General features: G+C 39.7%; 1 protein-coding gene across 2 annotated transcripts in view; it reads right to left on the bottom strand.

The window, feature by feature from the left end:
• The window catches only part of Loxhd1 (lipoxygenase homology domains 1), a 135,855-nt gene that overhangs the window by 87,374 nt on the left and 30,843 nt on the right, over positions 1–17,638 (bottom strand). For both annotated transcript variants that reach the window (XM_013014849.1, XM_013014848.1), the window contains exons 5-11: positions 17,111–17,209; positions 10,729–10,877; positions 8,714–8,837; positions 6,226–6,476; positions 2,210–2,345; positions 1,491–1,651; positions 149–235 (exon numbers count right to left, since the gene is read on the bottom strand). In XM_013014849.1, the coding sequence (XP_012870303.1) occupies positions 149–235; positions 1,491–1,651; positions 2,210–2,345; positions 6,226–6,476; positions 8,714–8,837; positions 10,729–10,877; positions 17,111–17,209 (1,007 nt within the window). The remainder of the gene's footprint in view (positions 1–148; positions 236–1,490; positions 1,652–2,209; positions 2,346–6,225; positions 6,477–8,713; positions 8,838–10,728; positions 10,878–17,110; positions 17,210–17,638) is intronic.

Here is a 17,638-nt window from a genome sequence, read left to right as displayed (position 1 = left end):
GATAGATAGATAGATAGATAGATAGATAGATAGATAGATAGATAGATAGATAGATAGATAGATAGATAGATAGATAGATAAACACAGCCAGGAAAAGGGACACTACTTCTGGCTTTTCCCCCACCTCCCCCTCCAAGGTGCATCTCACCCTTTCTAAGTGCCATCCAGAGCCAGGATTCCTTCTATCATGCCATGCCCGAATTTTATAAAATCTGCCGAGATCTGGGAGCTCAATCTATAAGGGGAAAAAAAGGGCCAAATGGCCCAATGCAGAAAATACATTTATCCTCATAACTGACTGGGGGCAGGTGGATGTTTCTTCAGAGTGAGGATAGGCTTGCACTGAGCCATCCTCACAACACTCTCGCCTCTCATGTTTCTGGTAACCAGCAGCTCATAGAGCCAAGAGAGCCAGTGGAACAAGGGTTCAGTCTGGGATGGTGAAAGTGAACAAAAATAACTGACCCACAGTGGGATCCAACCTAAAGAAGATCTTCCAAGCAATAAATTTCCAGGAACAAAATATATACAGCAGCCCTACAAATTAGCGCAGGCCCACGGCCTTAGGACTCTGCTGGGCACTGAAACAGACAAAAAGATCAATACAGCAGTCATGCCCTTTCCCTGGGGGCTCAAGTCTGGCAGGAAGACAAATACATAAAGAGCAATGAACTTGGTGTTAGAATAGAGGCACTGATGGGTTGCTCTAAGAAGACAGCAACAAATTGCAAATTATTCCTTCCTAAAGGTCAAAGCAGCACTTCTGGGAGTGGGGGGACTCCTGCTGCAGTTATATACATACTGGAAAGTTAGAAAGCTGGATTTCCTTTCAAATGCTATAAAAATAATATTTTCTGTTAAAATTGATCCTTATTCTCTAATGCAGCCAGACTGGGCAATCTAGCATTAACTGTGTTTAGGAGCTATGTTCTACAATGATTCCTAAGTCACCCTCTTCCTGGATGTCCCAAGTTATTTCATGCTGCTTCTTTCTCCAGGCTTGGGACTGGTCTGTTTCAGATGAAGGGCTACATCTAAAGTGTATCCCTTTCAACTGAGTGCTTATAATCCTAACTATTCAAAAGATCCTAGGATTAAGGTCCAAAACCAGCCCAGGAAGAAAAGTCTAGGAGATGCTACTGTAATTAGCCAGCAAAAAAGAAGTGGAACTGTGGCTCAACTGGTAGAGCACCAGCAATAAAAGCTATGTAAGAGTGCAAGGCCCTGAGGTCAAGCCCCAGTGCTGGTGTGCACGTGCGCGCATGCACACACACACACACACACACACAAATTGTATTCTTTTCAATACAATGCCTATAAAGCATCAAATTGTTCCTTCTTTTACATGGTCCTGAAGTCTCTGTTTTACCATTTCATCTTCCAATGTGGTCTAAAACCTGGCTGAGGAAACCAAGTTAGGATCCCCATGGCAAATACCTCCTACAGGCTCCTTTTCCCCTTCTCCCAACCCTACCACATTTCTTTCCTACCCTAAACTTCTCGACGGTGCCTGGTTTGAACCATTTGTTGTTGGGATTCAGGAGAATCTCATCTGTCCGCCCCTTCTGCCCGTAAATCTGGATGAAGATGGGTGAGTTGGTACCAGCTTTCTTCAGGTCAGTCGTCCAGACCCACAGGGACCAAGCAAATTCTATGAGACAAGGCCAAGTTGTGCTATAAACTTCATGTGAAGAAATTTTCAAGTTATCAGTGAGGAAGAGGAGAAAATAAGAAATGATCAAGACTGAAGAGTAAGTTATACACACATTACGTCCTACTCTCAGAAATCTATTAGAACAAGTGCTAAATTTATAACTCTAAGGATTCCTGGCTTTTAAAACTAAGGGGTCTTAATGCTCTTCTTAATGTCTAAAATGTATTAGCATGGTTTACAATGGGAAGGGCTGGCTCCACCCACACCATGTCTGGTATGTTGAGGGTGCACTGTAGTGGAACACTCAGTTTATTCCCTTGTCCATAACAGTAGCATCTTCAATATGGGGGTCATGGGAGTAAACCATGGTGCCAGGTATACAACTGAACATGGTCTGTGCTTTAGGGCACTGAACACCTTGGAGACCCTTTCTCTTTCTAGAGGAAAGTTGAGAAGTAGGAATGGAATCCCTCAAAGCTTTTACCCCCACAATCTGATATCTTGTCATTTGCTGACCTATCTGAGAGTTCCCCAGGTGAGGTCCCCTACACTCACTTTTTAGCCGTTTCTTCCTGAGAGACACCATCTCGTAGAGCTGCCTCTCAATCAGCCCATCTGCTTTCTTTTCATCCAGCCAGTTGCTGCAGGGGAAGGTCTGCTGGATACCAGTGAAGGGGCACAGGATTACCACCTGGGAGGGCAGACCACAAGCATCAGGAAGGAGGGGAGGGAGGGAGGGAGAGAAGGAAGGAGGGTAAGGAGGGAGGGAAGGAAGGAAGGAAGGAAGGAAGGAAGGAAGAAAGGAAGGAAGGAAGGAAGGAAGAAAGGAAGGAAGGAAGGGAGGGAGGGAGGGAGGAAGGGAGGAAGGGAGGGAGGGAGGGAGGGAGGCAAGCATGCTACCGAAGTAGGAAAGCCTAATATGCTTAATTAGTAAAATTTAATAAACAAAGTCAAAATCTTATGCCCAACTCTTGGTTCGTATATACAAATTAAACATGCATTATAAATAAATCTCAACAATTAAAAATGGTATCATACAGATTGTTTTCTGAATACAATTATATTAAATTATGCCTCACCAAAGCTGATTTTTAAAATGAAACACTCATTGTAGGATTAAAATGAATTAAGAACTAAAATGGTTGGAAAACAATCTAGAATATTTTTTTAATTGTCAAGGTGATGTACAGAGAGGTTACAGTTACATAAGTAAGGTAATAAGTACATTTGCTGTCGAACTTGTTACCTTCTCCTTCATTTTCCTCTGATTTTCCCTTCCCCCAAACCCCCTCCACAGGTTGTACAGATATCACTGTTGCACTGGTTTTGAAAGAATGATTCTGAAAGTTGAAAGTCACGTGTCCTGTGACCTAGACTTCTGTCTTGAGAGGTTCTTGCCTGTTTTGTATAAAGATAAACCTGCAAGCTTTTCATGGAATCAAAAGCCAAGAAGTAATCCCATAGTTCAAATGTTTTTCATGGCATCATAATAAAAAACCAAGAAACTATCCCCAAAATATCCATCAATGGAAGAATGGCCAGATAAATGAACTACTTCACAGCAGGGAAATGGATGAGCTATGGCTTCTGTTATCATTTGGATGAATCTCTCACATACAATGTTGAATGAAGACTACCAATTAAAGACAAGATAGAGTTGAAAGGGGAGACACTAATCAAGATGCATTCCATTCATAAACTGTTTTGTTGAATAGCAAAAAAAGATAAATGATAGAGGCAAAAGTTTTAATAGTGTCTTCCCTTGAGGGAAGAGAATTTTGTAAAAGAGAAGGGACACAGAAGAATTTTGGAAGCATGAAAGTGTTCTACATTTCAATCTCAATATAGAAAAGTAATTGAAGCTTTAAAAATCATTATCTAGAAAGTGGAAGTGTGACTCAACTGGTAAGGCACAAGACTTGTGCAAAACAAAACAAAAAGCCAAGCAAGAGCACAAGGCCTGAGTTCATGTACCAGTACTGGCACCAAAACAAAAGTAAAAATCCTGTACTTAAAGAACCCCCATAGACTCCAGTCCAATGTTACTCCAGCTGATCCAAAAATTTGGCAAAGTAGCAGGGTATAAAATTACCCCCCCCCCAAATTAATGGCTTTTCTGTATGCCAATAACAAGAAGAGCATGGCTGAAATCAGGAAAGCATCATCTTTTGCAATAGCCCCACAAAAAATAAAATACCCAGTCATTAATTTAACAAGAAATGAAGGACCTCTGTGATGAAAACTTTAAAAATCTAAAAAAGAAAATTAAAGCAGAACTAAGGAAGTGGAAAAACCTCCCATGCTCCTGGATTGGGAAGATTAACATCGTGAAATGGCAATGCTGCCAAAGGCTATCTACAAATTCAGTGTGATACCTATCAATATTCCAACCTCATTCTTCAATGTAATAGAAGAAGCAACCCAAAATTCATGTGGAACAATAAAAGACCCCAAATAGCAAAAACAATCCTTAACAGAAAGAATAGTGCTGGACGAATAGCAATACCAAATTTCAAACTCTACTACAAAGTCATAGTAATCAAAACAGCTTGTTATTGGCGCAAGAACAGACCTGAGGACCAATGGAATAGAACTGAAGACCCAGAAATGAACCCACAGACCTATAGTCACCTAATCTTCAATAAGGGAGCTAAAAAAATAGAATGGAAGAAAGACAGCCTCTTTAGTAAATGGTGCTGGCAAAAATTGGTTAAACACCTATAGAAAACTAAAGCTAGATCCTTATATATCACTCTGTACCAGAATCAACTCCAAATTGATCCAAGACCCCAAAGTCAAGCAGACACCATGAAAACATTACAGGAAGGAATAGGAGAAACTCTAGGGCTCCTTGGCACAGGATGAAATGTTCTTAATAAAGACCCAGAAACACAACAAATCAAAGAAAGGTTGGACAAATGGGATTGCATGAAACTGCAGAGCTTCTGCATGGCAAAAGACATAGCAAGCAAGATCAATAGAAAGCCCACGGATCTTCACTAGCCATACAATGGACAAGGTCTCATATCTAAAATATACTTAGAACTCAAAAAATTAAATCCCCCAACAACAAATCCTCAAAGATACAACTGCCCGATAAACAAGTGGGCTAAAGACTTAAAGGGAGACTTCTCTGCAGAGGAAATAAGAATGGCCAATAGACACATGAAGAAATGCTCAACTTCTCTAGCCATAAAAGAAATGCAAATCAAAACAACATTGAGATTCCACCTCACCCCAGTTAGAATGGCTATAATCAGGAAATCACTTTGGAAAGCAGAATAGAGTTCCTCAAAAGACTCCACATAGCGCTCCCCTATGACCCAGCAATCCCACTTTTGGGCATTTACCCAAATGATCACAAACAAGACCATACTAAAGCTACCAGCACAACTATGTTTATTGCAGCCTTATTTATCATAGCTAAGATATGGAACCAACCCAGATGCCCCTCAGTAGATGAATGGATCAAGACAACATGGAATTCTAAGCCTCCATCAGAAAAAATGGCACTGCCCCATTCATTAGGAAATGGAAAGACTTGGAAAAAAGTTATATTAAGTGAAGTAAGTCAGGCCCAAAGAAACATAGGCCCCATGATTTCTCTTATCTGCAATCACTAGTGTATGCCTAGAACAAGCAAAAAAGGTCAAAAGCTATGCACATATGACCATATAAGATGATGCTAAGTGAAATGAACCCCAAGATAGGGATACAAGAGGTTTTATCTTTTTTGCTGTTGTTTTTAATGTACTTATAATGTACTACGGGATCTTTTGTTTCTTTTGTATGTTCTTCTCCCATAGTATAACGCCTGTATTTGATTCCGGTGTCCTACATCTTGTATACACAATTTGGGGAGGGGAAGGGAAATAACAAAATGCTGAAATAAGGATATAGGATGACCCATTGTAACAATGAGATGTACAAGACACTATGTTGAAAACGAACTTTACAACTTTTTTGGGGGGGGAGGAATGGTAGGGGAAAAACAAAGGAGGGGTTAATAATGCTCCATAGGAAATGTACTCATTACCTTACTCATGTAACTGTAACCCTTCTGTGCAGCATCTTTACAATGAAAAATATATATTAAAATAAATAAATAAATGAATAAAAATCATTATCTATATGGTTCTATTACCTCTATTATTATATTTTATTGTTTTCTTTATATACATAACTATTCCTTAAATACAGTATTCCATAATATATATATATATATATAAGTACATGTATTTTAAATGTATATATTTTACATTTGCTTTTTGATAAAGTGTTTTGTAAACTGAGGTAAAACACTGCACCAGGAAGCCAATAATTATAGCCACTAAGTGAGCATCTTTGGTTTACCCACCCTGTGTTTAAAGAATGGCCCCCATTCCTGACCACCAACAAATCAGGATGGATGTGCATGTTTCCCCCAAAATGGCCAATGAAAGGAATTGCTTGTGGGCTCTATAATTAGTCTAAAGGAAGTAGAGCATAGGATTCAGGTTAAAGCTTGTACTGAAAGGTTAAAAGAAGAGAGGGGTAGAATCAGGGAACGCTCTCCTGTAGTCCCTTCTTACCTTCTCACAGTACCAGCCTCTGTTGACGCCCACATTACCATGGCCAATGGAGACCCGACTGAGGGGGCTGAGGAGGACAGCCCGTTCTATCTGGAAGATATCTGTACGACCTCGGTCAAACACGCCTCCCTCCAAGAAGATCTTCCCACTATTCTTATTCCCTCTGGCTCCGTACATAACCAAGTAGATTTTGGATTTGGTCCCAGCTCCCCGGATATCCCCCGTGAAGATGGTGACAATATAGGTGATCGCTGTTGTGGAAATAGGGGAGACAAGGGCTCAAAGTGAGCTGCATTGTGATAATTCCCCTTCCCCCATCCTGGCTCTGGAATCCCGAGACATGACTCTTCCACATAGTTCTGTTCCACCTCAAGTCTTCCTCCCTCAGACCATATCCAATGCCCCTCACCAATTCATATTTTCAAAGTTTATGTGTCAGTGTACCTGAGTTAGAGAAGAAAGTTCCTCTATTACCACAGGAAACTGACAGCCAGTACTGATTACAGGAAACTAACAAAGAGAAGGAGGAACTTGGGCTGGATAAGAATAGTACTTATTATGAATGTTAATTACCATGTGTACATCGTTAATAGCTGCCACATGAATTCTGTTATGTCTAATCTAATTATAATAGTCAACTCCATTAGTGGAGAGTTAGATCCTGAACTACTTTATCCATTTAGCTTGTTCTTTAGCTGATACCTGATAAATATAACTTTTTTATTGAAAAATCATATCCTTCTTCCTTTACCACTTGAGTGGAAAGACTGAAGGAAAGAGAGGATATTGTACCATGTTAGGTTTGGGTCAGTCAGGAAGCATCGTAATGACTTGGAATTCTAAGGAAGAGGAAGTAAAGAGGGGTGGTAGGCTTAACCCGTAAATGGAGAAAGCACCAAAGATAAACAAGTACTCAGATCAGAAATTCTCCTGGCCTGCATTCATTCATTCTGTCCTGGAATATAAGGCAATCAACATTTTAAACTTTATTAATTTCCTTCACCCATCCCTAACTCTACCTTACCCTATGCCCTCATCTGTGACTCCACAGAAATAAATATCCCAAGCTTATTTGGAAGGAAGACATGGGAGATAAATTGAAGCCAAATTGTAAAGCAATTTGCATGGATGCATTATTCATTCATGCATTCACACTTTCTTTAGTTCAGCAAACATCCACCAAATGCCAAGCTTTTGGGAGTCTATGAAGACAAAAAGGAAAGGCACTGTTCTAAGAAACTGACTCTCAAGCTTTCTTTTTCCAAAGCACTTGGAAGGGTGGCTTTCTCATGACAGACATACTTCCACAGCCTGGATGAGGAGAAAGTCCCACCTGCTGTCATTTCCCCTCTTCCTCCATCACTGAGAGACAGTAATCTTAACACAGTTGATTGGATCATAGCCAATCTGTTCTAATGAAGGTTTGAACACTTTTGTTGCAATGACTTATGACACCTCACAATAAGCAAGCCATGCCAGCATGCCCAAAGGTTAGGATGGAAGATGTGAAGCAGAAGAGCTTTAACTGTCTTGAACAATAGCAGCAGAGGCTATCCAAGATACAAGGAGCAAGGAAAGGAAAAATCGCCCAGTCTTGGTAAGTCAGGAAAGGCTCAGGGGAAGCAACTGGAAGCGGGGATTTGAGAAGCAGGAAGGAGAGAAATTGCATCATGAGATGAGGTGTTAAGCAGATTCTCAGGACAAAAGGAGAGAAAAGTGTGAGGAAATCTGGGAGAGTAGGGAAAAGAGGGAAGTGTGTTCATGTGGTGGGGGGGAGAATGACAGGTGTTGAGGATCATTCAGAGCAAAGTGCATGCAGTGGGGGAGCAGGAAGGGCTGTGGAAGCAGAGGTGTTGGAAGAGATTTCTGACAGGATAGGATGAACTGGAGCCAAATGGTGGAATGAATTGCACACTATACTACAGAACCTGAATTTTATTTCTAGGCAGGGGTGAGCTGTAAAAGTTTCAGTGACAGAGCATGTTCTCAGATACGTATAATGACATATGTGAGTTTTTCTGGAACATTCAGACAGGCTGGGAGTTGGAGGTTTTCTGTGGAATTTGTGGGCAGGCAGATCACATATGGAATTTGTTGTTTGTCAGTTGTATGACAAAAGATGGATTTCTTCTACGTGCCTCGATTTCTTCATCTGACAAATAGGGGAAATACAGTGCTTGCATTGTAAGTGGTCACAAGGACTGCTAGAAATGAAGCAGGTCAGAAGTTTACATTCTGGCTTCTTCCTGTGAAGGGCTTCTTTAGCCTAAACAGTTGATGCCACTCAGGGCCACTGCTCTGGATGCTTTGGTATCAACAGGGCCTTAAGTCCAGAGGGCCAGACCATATCATGAACAGCAGGATTACTGGCTAGAGGCCTGCCAGGCTCCTGCTCCAATAACTGCCTACCCAGGTCACACATGTTAGCACTAACCCTCGGGCTGAAAGTGAGTATTAGGCCGGGAAGTCTCCCCTTTCACAGTCCTACCTGTGGTTTCAGCTCCACCCACTAAAATATCCCTTTGGATTTTGCCATCATCTTCATCCAAAGCCAGCCAACGGTTAAGGGGAAAGTCATATTTCCTTTTGTTCCCAATATCTTCAATGACAATCTAAGAAGAAGAACAACACAGCATGCTTAAGGGTCATCCGGGGTACAGCTGGTGATCTATCCAACCCCTCCAGTTACTGGAGTGTCCTCCAATAATGCACTTTCTCTCTCCTTCTGGCCCAAGGAAAGCTGTTCACAGGACACAGCTGTTTCCAAGCAAAGCTCGAAGAGCCATCCAAGGATGACTCTCAACTACCCCTTGGCTTGAATTCCCAAGCCCTGGCTCCCAACACTGTTGCAGGGCATTTCTGGAAGTTGAAGCAAGAAATGTGGCCCTGGGGCTGGGAAGGTGGCTCAGTGGTAGAGTGCTTGCCTAGCATGCATGAAGCCCTGGGTTCGAATCCTCAGTACCACATACACAGAAAAAGCCAGAAGTGGTGCTGTTGCTCAAGGTAGATTGCGAGCCTTGAGCAAAAGAAGCTCAGGGACAAAGCCCAGGCCCTGAGTTCAAGCCCCACAACTGGCAAAAGAGAGAAAGAAATGTGGCCCTGCATATGCAAAAATGGAACTAGGTGATTGGAGTAGATGGGTAGGGTTGGGAGAGATGGGGAGGAAGCATGGAAGGAGTAACATGGATCAAGATGCATTGTACTTTTAAAGTAACATGTTCAATTAAAACCTCTTTGTACAACTACTTAAAGGCAATAAACAAACAAACAAAAAGTGTATCCCTGGAAGATGGGGATGCAAGAACTGGAAGCCCGAGAAGTCCAGGCAAGAGGAATTCCCAGTCCTGAATGAGACCCCAGTCAGGAAAGGTCAACCAATGGCAGGATGGTAATAGAAATCGTCAGCTGTAAAACCATAGGGATTCCTATGGGAACTACATTGGTGAGACTGAGATTACGTATGTCTTCTAGAATATGCTCAGGAGCTAAGAGGTTCCTGAAAATGGCCCAGGGAAGGGCAACTATAAACCAAGGCTGGAAGGATAGAAACACCCTTTGTGCTGAATAATAGGAGGGTATATGTTGTTTCTTATTGGTGTGCGAGAGACAGAAACTGAGTGAGACTGAGTGACAGAGACAGAGGGGGGGGGAGGAAGAGAGGGAGGAGCAATGACCTAATATAAAACAAGAGCCATTTGTCCCTGGGGGAATTCTTCACCTGTTGACAAGCCCACCAGCAAGGCTGTCCTTCCAAGAGGTAAGAGGCAAACTGGGGGTGATGGTGAGCTGAGCCCCTACAGATGAGGCACGCCACAGAAAGAGGCTTGTCCATAGCAGAGCCAGCTCTATATTCTATGGTGGCAGGCACACATCAGTACCAAAAGGCAAGGCTAACCAATAAGAAGATCAGAAAGGACAAGATATTCCCAAAGAAGTGGGAGGGAAAGAAAAGATGACCCCAAACAGAGGTCATTTCTTCCTTCTTCCTCCCAGATAGGTCATACTCTAGGTCTTGAAGCCTCACTTCCACCAGCACAAGCTCAGAACAAAAGGGAACATGTGGAGCCTGCCTAGGAGTCAATACTTTCAGGTTGATTCAAAGTGCCAGGTGTGATTGAGCAGCTTTCCTTCCTTAATATTGGAGTTACTTTTACTAACTTTATATAACCCATTTAAGCAGGGACCTGTTTTGCACAGAAAAAGTTAAGCCCTCCCTCACACACTGGGTAATTGGCGAGCACGATACAGGGAAAGGTTCTAGTAGAACCAGAGTTATGGTAGAGTCTTGAAGGATGATTAGGCCCTGACTGGGTCAAATGAGGGAGCTGGGATTTCTAGGAGTAACAAAGTCAGTCTGGATGGCAAGCTGATTAATAGATGTCTTAGGCAGCCCAGTAGAAGCAGACAGAACTTGAGAGGGAAATTGGGCTGAGATATGACCCTGTGAAAAGCAGAAGCCCCCTTCCCAGGCCCCAGAGACCATAAGCAATCTGCTGAACCCACCTTGGACAGGAACCAACCTGCAGAACTCCCCTTGTTGTTGTGGCCCACATTGATCTTCATCAGCTGCCCCAAATCCGGGGCATCCAGTAAGAACTTATCTTCAGCTCCCCTTTCAAAGTTGTCCTTTCCGCTTTCCAACCTACGCTCCCCTGTATGTATAGATGCAAGAAAGTCACAAAAAGACCAGAAGAGAAGAGAGAGCCAACTCCAAGCCTTAACGGTCCACCCACTGAAAGACCTCTTGCAAAGTCAAGGGCGGCTCTCCACTGAGATCTAAAGACTCCTTATATCCTCCAGTCTCTGGCAAGGCCTGGTTTACCTTTGTGTGGCTGGTGCCAAAGTCTTATAACTGGGCTTATAACTGGAGTCTTTGTCCCCATAAAATGATCTCTATGCCCATCCCTTTATCTGAGGCTTGCCTGCTTTTGCACACTGTTTGTCCTGAACTGTGATGATTGGTATAGGAGCTCTAGCTAGAACCTGATCAGTTAACAGACTTCTTTGGCAGTGCTGACTCCATGTCCCTTCTCTTTTTGGTCAGGTTGGTTAAAGATTCCTCTACCTTATTTATCTTTTCAAAGAACCAACTTCTTGCTTCATTGCTTCTTTGACTAGTTTTTAGTCTCTATCTCATCAAGTTTTGCCCTAAATCTTATTTCTGTCTGCTAATTTGGAGTCTGGCTAATTCTTGTTTTTCTAAGAGCTTCAGATGCCCCATCAGGTTATTTAGTTGAGATCACTCTGGCGCTGTTTTGTAATGTAGAGGCTTATAACTATAAACTTTTCCATTAGCACTGCCTTTATTGTGTCCCTGAGGTTCTGGTAGGTTCTGGTCCCATTTTCATTAGATTTTAGGAACGTTTGCCTTTCTCCACTCATTTCTTCAACATCATTTAACAATGTGTGGTTCCATTTCTACGTGTTCGCATATTTTTGTCATCTCTTTTGCTGTAGAGCTCTAGTTTTGTTTCATTATGGCCTGATAGAACATAGGAAATTATTTTGATTTTCTCACATTTGCTAACATTTGCTTTTTATTTTTGGAGAAATTTCCATAGGTTGCTGAGAAGAATGTATATTGTGCAGCTGTTGCATGAAATATTCTGTAAATGTCTGTCAAGTCCATTTTGGTCTACAGTATCATTTAATTCTGAGATTTCTTTGCTGATGCTTTGTCTAGATGACCTGTCTGTTGGTGTGAACGAGGTCTTGAAGTCTCCCATGCTACTGCCGCATTTATCTGTGCTTTTTAAGTCCAGCTGTGTTTGTTTACGCAATTGAATACACCAATATTTGGCAAATAAATGTTAGAGATGAATATTTCCTCTTGACAGTCCCCTTTATTAGTCTAAAATGACCTTCTGTGTCTTTTTCACAGATTTTTATTTGAAATTAACTTTATCAGATATGAGTATAGCTATTCCTGCCTGCTTAGGAGGTCCTTTTGCACTATATTATTAACATGCACATTTCAAAGTTTTTATTAGTGTGTGTAGAATAGTATTTCATGGTAGTTTTAGTTTGTATTTCCTTACTTATTTGAGGAGAATGAGCATATGTTCTATTTATACATATACATATATATGTATCATTCGTTCATAATTTTTGTTTGTATCCTTTATTTTTCTATTATCTTTCTTTTGTCTATTTTTAATCATGAAGGCATTTTTTGGTCTTGATTAATATGTTTTGCTTTTTGTGCTACTGGTGAATTGCTTTAAAAGCCTCATCCCTAATTTAAAAATCTTAAAAGACACTTTCTTAAAATTTCTTCTAAAATTTTTTATAGAATTGATTCTTTACATTTAAGTTTTAGCCCATCTGGAAGCTATTTTTGTGCATAGTGAAAGGTAAGGTTATAATTTTATCCTTTCTCAAATGGTTAGACAATTGTTCAAATACCAGTAATTAGACACCTCATCTTCAAACTGATTTATAATGCCAACCCCTGTGTATTTCTACACTATTTATTCTGTTCCATTAGTCTGTTTTATTTATTTTAACAATGTCACATTCATTTAGTTTGTAGAGATCTACAATATCTTAATATCTGGAAGGATAAATGTTCCTACATTATTAATATTACTCATGTTCTTTTCATTATTCAAATCCATATTGACAATATTTAACCCTTTATGGTTCTACATGCATTTTAATAGGAGTCTAAGCTTCAGGGTATTGCCTTTTGGAAAACAGATGAAAATTGCATTGCATTTATAGAAAAACCTAGGAAATTTTCAGTTACCTAGTTGCTCTTTAGTTTGTGTGTGTGTGTGTGTGTGTGTGTGTGTGTGTGTGTGTGTGTGTATTCATCCAGACTCTCATTATCGAAACCAGGCTGGCCTTGAACCCTTGGTCTTATTACTTCAACCTCCTGAGTGTTAAGATTACAGATATGACCCACAAATCCAGCTATAACCTGAATTTTTATAACCTGAATTTTAATATCTAAGTAAGTGAGTTTTTTTCTGATCCTTGAACACAATTGTCTCTTTACATATTCTTCTATATCCTTCAATAAAAGTTTATATTTTTCCAGAGAATTATTCTTAAGTACCATGTAATTGCTAATTTAAGTGATATATTTAAATTTAAATGTTTGAATTGACAGTTGTTTTGCTATTAATTTTTGGTCTATTAATCTTGTATCTAGGGCCTTTGTTAAATGTTCTATCATCATTCCTGGATTTGATAGATGACGAAAATGAAAGTGAAAGTTTGTTAGCTGACTATAATAATACACTCACAGATTATGAGTTTGAGACCAGCTTGGACTATATAGTGAGTTCAATGTCAGAGACCCACAACAGAGGGAGGGAAGGATGGGAGGGAGGGAAAGAGGGAGGGAGACTGTTCCTTCATTTTTGAACAATCATAGCTCTTATTTCATTTTGCTATCCTTTTTCCTGTCCTTAGGACTTTCTGTACTGTGATGAATGGAAATTAAGATTAGCTATAATATTTCTGAGGTTATTCTATTCTTTTCTCTTTAATCTATTACTATAATAAATTTAATGGTTATGTTGACTAATGTTAAATTATTCTTGAATTCCTTGAGTAAATCTTGTATAGTAGAAATTACTTGTCATTTATCTATATCTATCTATATAAATATTATAAATTCAGCATGCTAATATTTATTTAGAATTTTTGGGTCATTTTTCATAAATAAAACAAATCTTGCATTTCTTTCCCTTTATGTGTGCCTACCTGATTTTGGAAGATAAATTCATAAAAATGAAGCAGTGTACATAACCTCTTTAACTCTTTGAAACACTTCATATAAGGAGATCCAAATTAATAATTTGGTAAGAACAATATTTTGTAAATATTTAGTAGATTTTTGCCTAAACAATACTACGGGTCTAAGGGTCTCTGTGTGCGTGCGTGTGTGTGTGTGTGTGTGTGTGTGTGTGTGCCTACTATTGGGGCTTACCGAACTCAAGACCTCCTACTTGTTAGGCAGGTGATTTACTTCTTGACCATCAATCCCCTTACTATTTTTTAGCTACAGTCTTATTTTCTACCTTTACCAGCCTGGATATTTTTTACCCTCCTATTTGTGCATTCTTGTGTTGCTGGGATGCTAGGCATGACCACTCTGCCTAACGATTTGGTCAAAATGGAACCTGGCAAATATTTTTTTGTCTAAGCTGACCTGGAATGGAGATCCCCTGATCTCTGTCTCCCCAGTAGCTAGGAGTACAGGCTTGAGATACTGAGCCCAGAGGGTCTAATGTCTTTTCATCACTGCTCCAGTTGCTTTGATGACTATAGATTTTCTGGAAACTGGCTAGAATCAGTTCTTGAGACAATCAATCCTTGCAAGGTATCGATATACAAGACTAGATGATACCACATAATGAAAATCACAAGGCTTAAACTGGGGATTCTTTTTATGCTATCAGAGAGTTTTGTACTCTTTCAAGCATAAATACTACCATAGCAAAGATGATTGGAAGTCAAGATTCTCCATAGCATATTGGACCCTGGCCCCAGGAAAGAGGGTAATGCAGCTCCAATAATGCAGCTTAAAGATCCTATAGCCCCAGAGTCAAAGTGCTTTCCCAAACTGCAATCTCACTCTGAAATTCCCTTCTGGTAGAACACAGAATGTCATAAGTAACAGAAGCTTATAAACTTGTTGTTGCCACAGTTTCTGTCACTTCTTCCAGTAAATTTTGTTTCATAGGCCACTGCTGCTTTTGCTGCGGGGATAAGGACATTCTATCAGAATATTCATAATAGTATTTCTCCCTTGATTATTCAGAAGTGCGCTTTTAAATTTCTAAGTGGGTTGAAAGGACAAAGTTTCTTCTAATTTTTATAACTTTATAATCAGAGACTGTTGTCTCTATGTTAGTGATTTACTTGAATTTATTAAGATTTGCTTTGTGGTTTTGTACATGGCCATGATGTGCCTGAAAAGAATATGTGTTGTGTATCAGTGAGAAGCAGTAATAGATAATACTGCTCTTAGCTAATGCTTATCAACTGGGTAGTGGGTTGATGAATCTTCATTCCTTTTATCCATTCTATTATAGATTATGAATCTCTACTTCTGGTGTTTAACTTAAAACTTTATTATTCATACTTGACTTCTTAAAATTAATAGTTAAGTGTAGACTTCTTAAAGTCTACAGTTATTCTTCTAGAAGTAAGAAGATGGGCCTCAGCTAAAACCTTCATCAAATTTTAACTCTCACCACCTATATTCCTTATCAAATATTGATTTTACTCTTGCCTTTGTATTAGTCATATAGTGTTTTGTGTAATCAGTGCTTGCTTAGATTTGTCACATATTCATTCCTTTTTTTCTTTTTGCTTAGCTTTGCTTTTCATATGCCCAACTTCCCTTTTCTGAATGTAGTGGTTGTTTAAGCATAGACCTAGGAGTGGTAAACTCTAGTTCTCTTTGTTGGCTTGGAAAGTAGTTAGTTTTGCCTCACTCTGGAATGATAACCTATCTTGTATAAAATTATAGGTTGACATATATTCTAAGTGTTTATCTTTAGTAACCAGAGCTTCATTTCCTCTATTTCTTCTTGACTTTTTGAAAATGTGCTATTTTCACATTACTTTATTTTCTTCAAATTTTCAGGTCTTTAATAGGTTGAAACAATTTAAATTATAGGCTTTCCCAGATTACTGCCTTTTTTGAGATTCTTATGGATAAAATCTTGTTTGCTGTGTTGATAAATGCTTAGCCATGAAGGATTTTTTTCCCTTGAGTGTCTTGCGGTTTTGAAAAATAAACTCATCTCTAGAACTTCATACTTGGGGATCTCATGCAATCTTACAAGGGCTTCTATGAAGTACTAAAAATGAAAGGTATTTGTTACCACCATGAAGTCAAATATTCTGTACGTGGAGAAAGAAGGGGTCCCAAATCACACTTGCAGAACAATATCAGACCTCAAGTTCCTTTGAAATATATGCCTAAGCTACTGATATCATATTTTTTAATGTGAAGCTCTTGTGGGGATGGATTTATAGTGCTGATGATTTTTTTTTCCTGTTCTACTTTTTTCACTGAAGATGTCCCTGTGAACCTTCAGGACTCTTGTCTTTATCTGCAGTTCTAAATTCAAATCTCTTGCCTCATGCAGGGTCAAGGTCTCATTTTCTAACCTAAATGAGCATAAAAATCAATCCTCTAGGCTATTGAGCATGAAAGCTTCCTTCTTCTAAGAGCCATAACATCAATTCATAGTTACCACTTTGGTTTTGAGTTCCCTCTTCATTGCTGGTACCTGGAGAGTTCTTTTTTATGTCTTATAAATTCTGTGATTCATTTTTAAATGCTTTAATATGCTGTATACAAAATTCCCAGGCCTCTATAGCTTTTATGATGCCTATATTATTCTACTTAATTATCAGAAGCAGGAGAAAGGCACCTGCCTCAGTTCTTCTGACCTAAACTTCTTCCTAGTTCTGTCTGTGATCTGGTCCTGCTTCATCTGGGAGGCCAAATGGAATTCTAGCCCCTAGTTTCATTCTAGTCTAACCCAATTCTCTGGCTCAGACCATACACTGCTCAGATGGACATAGAGCTCGTGGGGATAAAGAAATTAAGTGCAAATGAGTTCCCTGGAGATAGAGTTTGATTTTGTTCATAGTCTAATTTAAACCAACTATAAATGCAAATATACTTTATTCTGAAAACCTATTATGTGCACATATTTTACAACACAAGACAGACACCTTGTTGCCCAGGGCAAGCTATGAAGAAAACAAGCCATTACAAGAAAAGAGATGCTTAACAGAGGGGACTAAAGAGGCTCACACTGGCTTCTTCTACAATATTATTTCTTGTAGGGAAATATCCCATCTAAGATGCAGTAGAGGGTATGGCTTGGGAAGAAAACATCCAAATCTATACCTGTGTCTCCATACTCTCCAAAGATATTGATGACAACATCGGCGTCTGTCCCTGCACCAATCACATCACCAGTATATACCTTGATTTCGTACTTGTTACCTGGAGACAAGGACAGAAAACACCTTAGCTCAACAAGGGTTTAGAGAGAGCAGAATAGAGGCCCCCTAAGTCATACCACACCATTAATCCATCGCCCCATGAATTGCCATCACTGCTATCAATGACAGAGTCAGAAACAAGTCACTCAACATTGGCTCCAAAAGGACATTACTAAACAGAATGTAGGAATAAATCAAAGAGAAAGGGAACTTCTGTTTTCATCTAGTAACATATTCCTTGGGATAGATGAATATATTCTTTGGGTCAGCCTTAACTAAAAGGTTACCTTGAACCAGCCCACCAGCATATCTCCCTTGAACTATTGAAATGTCTCCAACTGGCTTCCCTCCATCTCCCTTGCTTTCTCCACCCCATTCCCACCCTGTGCCATAGTACAGAAATCCATTGAAGAGACTGGATTCCATAGAT

The sequence above is a fragment of the Dipodomys ordii genome, unplaced genomic scaffold, assembly GCF_000151885.1.
Source record: "Dipodomys ordii isolate 6190 unplaced genomic scaffold, Dord_2.0 Scaffold25, whole genome shotgun sequence".
NCBI lineage: Eukaryota > Metazoa > Chordata > Mammalia > Rodentia > Heteromyidae > Dipodomys > Dipodomys ordii.
The sequence above is the reverse complement of the archived record's forward strand: the minus strand, read 5'-3'. Positions and strand labels throughout refer to the sequence as shown.